Source organism: Lottia gigantea, assembly GCF_000327385.1.
Source record: "Lottia gigantea unplaced genomic scaffold LOTGIsca_161, whole genome shotgun sequence".
Classification (NCBI taxonomy): Eukaryota; Metazoa; Mollusca; class Gastropoda; family Lottiidae; genus Lottia; species Lottia gigantea.
This window is the reverse complement of record NW_008707986.1, coordinates 290869-302298: the sequence shown is the minus strand read 5'-3', so window position 1 is coordinate 302298 and position 11430 is coordinate 290869. Positions and strand designations below refer to the sequence as shown.

The 11430-nt window shown below is 36.4% G+C and overlaps 1 protein-coding gene across 1 annotated transcript; it reads left to right on the top strand.

Annotated features, from left to right (window-relative positions):
• Positions 1 to 4445: 4445 nt before the first annotated feature.
• Positions 4446 to 10777, top strand: LOTGIDRAFT_173494 (hypothetical protein; the record flags this gene model as incomplete). The annotated part of the gene is made up of 5 exons (XM_009051236.1): positions 4446 to 4455; positions 5754 to 5859; positions 7974 to 8852; positions 9300 to 9352; positions 9984 to 10777. 5 exons carry the CDS (start codon positions 4446 to 4448, stop codon positions 10775 to 10777), a joined length of 1842 nt encoding a protein of 613 aa, XP_009049484.1.
• Positions 10778 to 11430: the final 653 nt, after the last annotated feature.

Here is an 11430-nt window from a genome sequence, read left to right as displayed (position 1 = left end):
AAAGCTATCATTCAAGTTTTAGGTAATGACGTAGCGTCATCCGCCGAGATCACCAATACAGGAAGGTCACAACAAAGACGGGACGGCAAACCAGGCCTTGTTAAATTCAGTCTTAAAGACAACTCCCAAAAAGTATTGATACTACGCAACAAACCAAAGGATCTCGCGGTGTTGGACTACTAATTAAAACATGGATACATGATCAATTTAAGGTTTTGATTATTGACAGGTCATATGATGGTATATTGGGGGTATTATTCACTTCAGAACGTACTGATTACTCATTTATAGTGTACAGCTGTTCTATCTATCTATCACCCGAAAACTCGACGTGAGGGCGAGATGCACAAGCTTTCTACGCCCATTTACTCGCGGGAGTCTATTCAAACTACGATCAGGATAGAATATTCGTGTTTGGTGACTTTAATCCAAAATGGGTACGCTCAGTAATGTAGCTGACGAAATTGACCAAATTCAGAAGCGTAATGTGCTAGACAAAACACTCAATCAACATGGTCATGCGTTAGCCGAGTTTCCGGATGATTCTGTGCGTCCTAAATGGCAGAAGTGGCCCTTCTAAAGACAATTTCACAGTTATTCAACCCCGAGGTAAATCTCTTGTTGACTTCATATGTGTTCCACATGACGTCTTAGAAAAGTGTAATGCGTTCGAAGTAATACTACCCGAGAATCTAGTCGATATGTTCGGTCTACACCATTTACTTTGGCAAAAATGTAAGCTCCCAGATCACTGTTTCCTAGTTACAGAGTTCAGCATCACAGGTCACCACGCGGAGGATCGAACTCCACTGAAGCTCAAAGCCAATTAACGACCAGAGAAATTTAAATTGGATCGGACACCAAATGACATTTTTCAGTCAGAAACTAGCAAATTGGGACATTATAGAGTTGCCTAGAGAATCGCAATCTGATATTGACCATGTGTTTGATTCGCTTTGCAAAGCCATTATCACTGAAATGAGAAATGAAATCCCATGTTACCGTTATAGTGACCCACAGAGGGCCACATATAAAAATTCTAAACCGTTTTGGAACCAAGAGTTATCTGATCTTTAGAAGGTGATACGTACTAGCGACGTTATGTGAAATGTGATACGAGTGAGAAGCTTCAACACAGGCGAGAGTATAAAGTATCACGTGATATAATTGATAGGCGTCTAGGACAAATTGAAAGGCAACAAAAAAAGGCAACCGCGAACGATATTGAAGTCATGAGAACCGATAACTCGAACTTGTTCCCTTAGAAATAGTAACACACGACAATCAAGTAGCGATAGATGAAAATGTGGTATTAGACAGGTGGCGCATTTCTTTACAAAGCATGTTCACACAAATCAATTTTAGGGAGCGAAATATCACTTCCATCCTATAATCCTAATTTGTTATTAAATGCCCCTATAACTGTCGACGAAATCGAAAATGTGGTTGCATGTGGCAAGAATAAATCAGCAGTGGGGATTGACTCCATTCCATACGCTATTTTGAAATACGAACCCATAATTAACGTTCTACATCAGCTTTTTGAGCTCATCTTTAATACGGGGTTAATCCCATCGTTATGGAGGAAAGCGTTGATATGTCTCATTCTCAAGGAAAGTACAAGTGACCAACGAGTCCCATTGAATTATTGGGGAATAAGTTTATTGTCTTGTGTCTCAAACTCTTCAGTAATCTCATTAATACACGCTTGTCAAAGTATCTTGAATTTGACATCTTGGTAAGCTATACACAGCAATTCAAAATATTTACTCTGAGACCACGGCATGTGTGAAAATAAGCGGAGCATATACTGATTGGTTCAACTGTACTTCTGGAGTTCGACAGACGATATTGTTTTTGTGTCCCTAAGCGAGGATGGCCTGCAGGGAATGTTAGACGTACTGGACTTACGGTGCAAAAGCTCGAGAGTCATTAACATTTCAAAGTCAAAATGCATCCACTTCCGTCGAGGTAGAACATTAAGGGATAATTTCAAATTCCACTACTTAGATATTGTTGAAAAATATAAATATCTCGGAGTAGTCTTACATGAGAAGTTTAATATCATGATAGCGACTGACACTCTCTGCTCAGAAGCCAGTGTGCCCTTGGAGGAATAATTTCCTAAGTACATTGCTTAAAGGACTATGGCTCCCAGGCATTTTTTAAGCTTTGCAGTGCCTGTGTTACTCCGATTTTAGACTATGGCTGTGTCATTTGTCAATAGAATTATCAATCTATCGATAATGTTCAAAATAGGGCACTTCGTTACCTTCTCGGTTTTCATCGGTTCACACCTACGTTAGCTATATCCGGTGATGTCGGTATTCTGCCATCTTTACAACGCCGTTGGACCAAATTGTTCGCGTACTGGAACCGATTACTCTGCCTGGACGATAATAAGCTAACAAAGTGTGTTTTTGAATACGACTACATTAAAGCCGGTAACAATAGAAACTGGTGCTCAGATATGAGATTCGTATTTGACAAATTAGATTTGCTCAATAATTTTGTAGATAAGCGTCCTGTTGAATCCGATCTCATTATGTCTAAAATACTCAAATTCGTCCATAACTCTTGGTCCGAGAAAATCCTCACTTCACCGAAACTACGCACGTATGCTACCATTAAATCATCTTTCGAACTGGAAACCTTCCTGAAACTAAATTTAAAACGAAACGAGCGTTCACTACTAGCACAGTTCAGATGCGGTGTCCTACCTCTTCGAATCGAAACTGGACGTTTTGTAGGTGAGAAATTGGAAACCAGACTGTGTCAAATCTGCGGTAACGGTGAGATCGAAGATGAAACTGATTTTCTCTTGAAATGTAAATCACCGATCCCGTTGGTTTGGGGACATATTAGATAAAGATTCCGAAAGACCAATCTCTGAAATAATGTTTGACATTATCAACAATTACCCACGCCAACTCGCCAAATATCCCGTTAACGCATACTCACAACGTCGTCAAACATTATACAATTGAAGGTATTTTATGTATTTGAAACTATCAGCCGATTTTGATCACTATAAATGCTCACCTACTATAAATTAAGTTCCCGTTCTAGTTGTTATACAAATCTCGTGTATTATTATAGTGACTTAAAGGCCCATGGGCCGGGTGTACTTTACATGCCAGATAATCACTGTTATATATCAATGTACATATGTCACTGAAATTAAATATTACTTACTTTGTATATAACGATGAACATTATGTTTTAATTATTTTATCAAATGTGAAATCACTAAAATCTCTGATATTTTTCTCTTCTGGTGACACTATCTCAAAAATCTAAAACAACATAGGAATAATATATCTCTGCCTCCCACCTCAGCTATCTTTGGAATGATATTTTTCCAAATATTAATATTAATTTGGTGTGGCCTAATGCTTTTCATTTTTTTTAAAGAGTAATGACTGTATTTTAACAGATATCAAAATAGCTCATAACATTATTTTTACATATCAAAAATTACATAGATATAGTCTGTTAGACTATTTATTATTATTGTTATTCAGTTATGTGACTCTGATAATATTGAATATATGCTACATTTATTCTTCATTGTCTTAAGATACAACCATTACTAGATACTATACCCCCATACTTATAGATTCCTTCCCTGATGGCTTTACAGAATCGGAAATGTTTTTATATTTTATTTTGAGTTATAAATTGTCAACATGTCAGAAAGTTAACAACATTTTAAACTTATTTTTATCTATGGATCGGCTGGCCATAATTAGACGTAGAAATCTATATTCCAAAACTAATCGCTTCATAGACATTATTCCCCTTTATCTTAAGCTTCTTACTACCTTTTTTATTATTCCCAAGATACAAATTTAAAAAAAATCCTAAAGGTCCAGGGTTCAATCCTAGCATAGGTGCAGAAAATACCTTCGGATTTTTCATCCCGGCTTCCCCCTGTCAGTGATGCAGGTAAGAGAGGCTGACATGGAAAAAGCGTCTAGTCGTCCGGATGAGACAATAAACCGAGGCCCCCTTGTGCTGCGGGCGGTGCACTTTAAAGATCCCTCGACAGTTGGAAATCGAAAAAAGAGCCGGCTAATGCCGCTGTCTTGGCAAAATTACCCTCATTACATACTGCATGGCGTTGCCCATCTTCATTAGCTCACATTGTACAGAAAAATGGGACGTAAAACTTCATTCATTTGATTTTATTTTCATCCTAGCTTTAGGATCTTGTGTCGTTAACAAATAATCTTAATTTTTTTTTAAATGGAGAAGACCAAAAGAAATTGGAAAGAAAGTTAGCCCCGTAGATGAGTGATTTTGACATTGGTAATAGTGGTGAAAACAGACACCGTGACAACTCACAGGAATCAGATTGTTTCTTAACAACAAAAGGATTCGAATCCTTATCACCTAGAAGACAACTGATTAATTGACAATACGTTTTTAAAACTTTATTCAACATGATTTCAGGTAAGGATGATATTGACAACTAATCTCCTTCTCGATTACACGCTCCTGGGCCCCGTTTCTCAAAAAATCTTACAATCAATCGTAGGTCATTTCTCAAAAATTCGTAAGATCAAAATTATCGTAAGTTTACGACTAATTCTGGTGTAAACTTACGGATGGTCAAACCATCAGTCGTAACTATCAGTTGGTAGAGCCAAATGGTCTTTTTTTTCAAAATAACTAACTGTATTTAATGGGAAAAAAATTTGACATCAGATTTGATCCCTAAGTGTCTTTGACTGAGCAAGAAATTGTCAAGTAGCACTGACCACCTTCTCGATTTTTCGCCTTCGTCTCAGTTGAAAGCCGCCATTTTTTTCGCTTCGGCGATGACGTCAAAACAGCGATAATGTCATCATTAAGTATCATTGACTGTGGAAATCAAAATTTCCGAACACTTTGAATTGCAATGAACAATTTCTCCGCGTCCGTAAAATCGTCCCTTGGAAAATGGTCTTGCCAAAATAGGCCAAATAGACAGTGGCAGCCGAGGGGGCGTATCTGCCTACAGACTACTTTCTAAAATTTAGCTTTATTGTTTGCTGTTAATGAGGATGAAGATTTCCATTTTACCATAGATATATTTTCAGTAACCTCTTTGATGAAAAAAAATCTTCTTGATTTTTCATTCAATTTGATTTCCTTGTCGCATCGCCTTCATTAGACATTTTGTCATCTGCTTTTAAGCCTGTATTGCGCATGCTTAGTTTTAACATCTCGATTGTACGACAATTTTTATCGTAAGATTATTCGTGACATTTACGATAGCCTTTGAGAAACGCACGTAATCGTAAACTTAAGACAATCGTAAGTTGAATCTTAAGTCGAAAGTGGATTTTTTGAGAAACGGGGCCCAGACCAGCAACTTTATACTCTTTCTGTAAACTGGCATTACTGTTAAGGGACATCAAGTTGTTTGGATGGGTTCCTCGTCATTGCAAAACTAAAGTGGTTGTTTTTTTCTATTTATGTGTGTATTGCATTCTATTTGCATCATTCAAATATTTGTGATTTTCGAAAATATACAATTGTTTTACCGGATATGACGTCACTATAGCATAGAAGTTATAATCACGTCTTCAATTGCTAAGTTTTTGTGAAATTGCAGGAACCACAGATGTCTGACTGAAAATGGAATGGTGCAAATTGACGCTATCAGTGTCCCTGATACACATGAAGAATTAGAAAACCTCTTTAAAATCCCTTTGACCTCAGAGCACCACTATTATTCCACTTCGAAAATTTGATTTCTATTTTAGCATTTAGAAATTTAAAGGTTATTCTGACTGTCGTCACTATTATCACAGTACTTGGTTTTTATTTCACTACCAATAGAGCTAATTTTTATCATCATCGACAATTAAAGTAAGTGGCAGTCATTTTTGTTCTTAGCACTTGAAAAATTACGAATTTCGTCGCTCACTTTTTTATATCAAATTTTTCAATTTGTTTCCAACTTTTTTGTTTTTACGTCGATTTATCTGAAATTTTAAATGCAAAGAGACTTAACTAATGTTAATAATATGGTACAGTCAAATTTTGTACTTCATTTCCACTTTTAAACAGGAAAGCGACTGAATTTCAAGTGTACTTCCGGTCGACTCCCTTCTGGTATAATTTAGAAGAATGAACGAAATTTTGCTGATTGACAGAATTCTTCAGCCGATTTTAAAAAAATATTCAGACCGGAAGTAATACTTATCGAAATGACACACTTTTTAATGGGGCCTCTTAGAATAATTGGACGTGTATGATTTTGATGTGTATGTAAACTGCAATCGATTGCTAACAAAGACTAGGAAGCCAATTTTTGAATTTCGCTTTTGCTTTTTTTCAACTTGTGGTTGAAGTTTTTATTAAGTTTAACAATTTTTATCTCCTAGCCTTGACCTTTGGTGACCTTGACCTGTAAATGGTCAAAGGTCATTGAGCTTAGCTATCAGTTGATAATTTGACATTTGAACTCCGACTTGTACTTCCGGTTTTGGCAACTTTAGACTGTTGTAGCACGTGACCAAATTAATATAGAGGGTTAATTTATGGTATTCTTTATGAGGTTTTCATGCTCTTTGATGATATATTACAATCGTTTGTGTAAAACTGCAAAATTTTACAATATGTCTCTTTGGGCTTGGTGTATTTATATCTTATGACCTATTTGATGTAGAACGTAGAAATTTGGAACACAACTAGATATTTTGAATATGAATTCACCAATGACAAATGTAGGGGGCATGGCACATTCGGGTTAAATTACTCATTTTTGGCAAAGGGCAAAACATAAATTTGTTTAAAATGAAACTGCATACAATTACCTCATCCTTCGAACCACTTGTCTTAGAAGTTTGGTTGTTCCAGCTTCATAGTTCCAAAAAGTGAACAGATTTCGGAAATTTAATAATTTTATTTTCTTGACCTTGACCAGTGTTTTTTAACAATATTTTTGCTTTTTGAACTGGGTGTATGTATATCTTATGACCTATTTGTTTTAGAAGCTTGGAATTCGGAACACGAGACATTTTGAATATGAATTAACCTATGACAAAAATTTGAGGTGGGCGTGGCACATTAGGGTTAAATTACTTATTATTTACATTTTTATCAGGTGTATAACATGCATAGAATACATTTGTTTAAGTCAGGACCTTGCACACAATTACCTCTCACTCTTGGCCAGTGTGTGTAAAAAGGTCAGTTGTTTCAGCTTCGTACTTCAAATAAAGGAAAAGGGTTTATAGTTTACATATTTTCAATTTTTGACCTTTACCTTTGATGACCTTGACCTTTGTAGGATGGCTAAAGATTAATACCTTCATATTTGATGTTCAACGTCAACTTCCGGTTTTATACCGTTTGTATTTTCAAAGGTTGGTGACTGATATATAGTGACATTGACCTTCCCTTAACAAGGTCAAAGGTCATTGACCTTGGCAATCTACTGACACTTTCATATTTGATGTCTGACTTCTACTTCCGACTTCACAACCTCCCAAAAGAGAATTATTCAAAAATGTGACTGCTTTAGCATGTGACCTAATAGGCCAAGAACGTTGATTTTTTCAAATTCTCTAGCAAATTGGCACATGTGCCAAGTCCCACTCAGTACCACGAGTGGTTTTAGTTTTTTTTTTTTTTTTGTTGAATGTTGATAACATATAGATTTTAATGCAGATTAGAATCTTTCATGTTGTGGCTTGATTTAGATTTTTTGTTTTTGTCTTTTTGGTGGTCTGACTATGGTCAGGGTCCATTTTTTAGCAGTTGAAAATAAAGTCGGCATATGCAGATGCCTCGTACATATTTCTGCCTTTGCAAAATCCGTAGCATAGCATATCTTCAAGAGCCCAATCAGGTACAAAGTTTTAGGACGTTAAGATTTTATATATTTACCGTATAATTGTGAATATAATGCGCTCTTCTCTAACCCTCAATTTTAAACCTCAATACATAAAAATATACGATATTTTGTATAGTTTCAGTTCACTTCTAGCGAAGAAAGCGGAACAAAACGTGATCCATTATAGAATTAAACCAGAGAAACTCATAGTTTATAATGCTCCTCGACCACGTGGATGTCGATATAGAGATAGAAGACCTCAATGTTTAAAAGATCTTCCGAATCAAACTGGACTTAAACAGTGTGGAAAGCCTGTGTGTTCTTGTTTTCCTCTGGAAGTCTTCGAGAAACAAACACCTGCTAGTTTTTTCGGGACATTCCCGCCAATAACGGAACCAATGTTATCCATCGAGAAAGAACTTCTAGAAGTTGAAGTTTTGGTGGACATTAACAAAACGTCAAGTGCTAATCTGGCAAAGTTGGTTCTAGTAGGTTCTTCAACAATTTTTAAGGTCGGTGATATCATCAACGTACGAGTTGATATGAAGGACGGAACCGGACGACAGCGGACCGTCGGTGCCGATTTCGTTCAAGTTTGGATGAAATCAGCTAAAGGTCCTAGGCGAGCAAGTAGTGCGGAAGTGGTAGATCTGAAAAACGGAAGTTATGTTGCTACGTTAAGAGCATTATGGGAAGGAGATTCAATAATCGTGGGAGCCTTGCCCTTTACAAGGGAGGCAAACGCTTTTAGTTTGCAATTAGGACGAGAATACAGATCTATCAATTTCCATCTTGGTCATTTTAAAAAAGCGAAACTGAAGGAATTTACTCTCTGTTCCATGTTTTCTGTTATCCCTGGATATAAACTTAGTTGTAATTTAACAAAGGTGAATTATGGTTATGGATGGTATTGTGGAAAACCGTTAAATGGTAACCTGACGTGTAATGATTTTGTTTTCGCTTACGACTTCAATAATGTTAATGTTCCTCTCACTTCAGCTCTATACAACTCTTTTGAAAGGTTTATTTTTGTTTATTTATTGTTGTTGTTGATAATCACTGTTTTCCCTATTACGGAAACATATCAAATGTATTTTTATAGTCTTTATGGCTATTAACATCAGGCCCGTAGCCAGGCATGGTTGTCCGTAGGGGAAATAATAAATCCAGTGTGACAATGGTGTATGGTGTTTACTTGAAGTAATTGAATTGGTTGGTTGTCAGAATTATTTTCAAAGGGTGGGAGGGGGGATGCATTGCTGAGAAACATCAGCACAATTTCCTTCCCGTTCGATAAAGTTTATCGTAAGTATGGTATTTCTCAATGCGAAATTCTAAATTTACAACACATTCTTACCTAGAATTTTTGTGGAATTCTACCCTGTCAAATATGCAATGTCTGAAAAATTCCATGATACTGTGAATACTTTAGTACAAGGAATTAAAGATATTTTACTTTATTTTTTAGACATGATAGAAAAATCATGATTTCATCCCAAATCAAGTTAAAAATAGAATCAGGTAATTATAGAAATGACCCCATGCTCTATTCGGTTGTTGAGTACAGCCCAGACTTTTTCTCATGGGTCTCGGTTTGCTTGATGAAAAAACATCTTTTTATGTATGTCAAAAACACCAAGGATTATTCCAATATTCTTCTTTCCTCCGCCTATATTAATGACATTAATCGACACTTTGACGTCCACATCGTCGATTAATGTCAAGCTGGCGACGCCAACTAACGTAAAGGGAACGATGTCAACTTATGTCAATATGGCTACGTAAGCTAACACCACGATGACGACGTTAACTTACTTACGCCAATATGGCGAAGATACACTTCAAAATGACGACGTCAACTAACGTCAATGATGGAGACGTCAACTAACATCAAGAGTTAGACGTCAACTAGCGTCACGATAGCGGCGTCATCAGCTAACGCCAATATCGTGACGTCAAGATGGCAACGTCAAATAACGTCATGGTGGTGACGTAAATTAACGTCATGGAGGCGACGTCATATGACGTTATGGTGGCCATGTTAAGTGTTGTTAAGATTTCACTGTTATCTGACGTTGACATCTTTTTGACATCATTATTTTTATTATGTATCAGTAGAGGTAATCTATCAAGTATCAATCTTTATTTTCAGGCCATACATCCCAGCCCCGGCCAAACACGATTAACTGTACCAAGCTATCCCGTCGTGAGACCTGGAACATGATACAACCCACTGGATATTTCAACGGAACAGTGTGGGAACATACAAAATGCCACAATCCTGTGAACAAGAAGAACTTTTTTAATTGTTTTAAGAACACAACTATGATAGCGTTTGGGGATTCGACCGTTCGTCAATACTACACTTATATACACAATGTCTTTAAATGTAAACAGACTACGGCGGTGTGGACGAATCGGAAGTGGTATAAGTCAACCCATTGTCAGGTTCCTCGATATAATTTTAGTCTCACATGGGCAGTTCAAGAATTTCCCTTTGTGGAGGGTTTGGTAGCACCAGATGGAAAAACGAACTCAAAACCGGCATCGGTTCTGTTGAACGAGGCACCGAGTACTGGACGTATGGTTTTCATCATTCATTACTACGCTCATTTTATGAGAATGCATTATTCATCTTTTATTGAGAGGATTCGATCTCTAAAAACACCAATCCGAAACGCCTTAAAGAGAAATAAGAACATACATATAGCAATCAAATCACCGCACGTATTTTATGTAACTAGTTGTTCAACACATTTCAGTATATATCACGGCAAGCTTTACATGGATATATTGAAAAGAGAACTGGCCGAATTTCATGATAAAGTATGGTTTTTAAATATCTGGGACATGAGTACAGCGTTCGAAAATAACAACATTCATCCGCCCGATGATTTTGTGTGGCAAAATTTGCGGTTGTTGGCAGGTTATGTGTGTAACAAATAATTTGTGTTATTTAAAGGGACATTTTGGGTGGTGGATTTGGTTTTGAATATATGTAAATAGCCTTCAGAAGTACTAGAAATGTACAAAAATTCCCTTATTCCTTCAAAAAGATTTCAAACTGGGAATTTTCAATTTTTATTTCTATATAATGTCTTTATATATATGGCATAGTCTTTAAAAAAGACGACTCTCAACTTTCAAACACGGATAACTCTGGACACACAAGAATTTCGACAGTGAGATGTGAACACTATTACTGTTTTGCTTAGCTGCGAAATTCCCGTTTCCCGTAGGTCAACCAGATGGCTAACCTGTCCCTTTAAAATCATTTTTAATTGAGAGGATTCGAGCTCTAAAAAAAACGCCTTACAGAGAAATAAAAACAAGCACCTTAAATACTCCAAAACAAATGAACACTCAACATTAGCATAAAGAACCATATGTCTTTTAACAGAAAAGATGGGACAATCTTTGTTAAAACTTAAGATTTCTGACAAGATCGAAGTCATACAAAGTGAAATCGACTTTAACCCTCTCCTGGATAAAATCAAAATTAAACTTGCACTTAACTAATTACAAATAATACTTACCCAGAAATCAATTATGTTTTTTTAATAGTATAATATCATCACCCAAATAAACACCAAATTAAA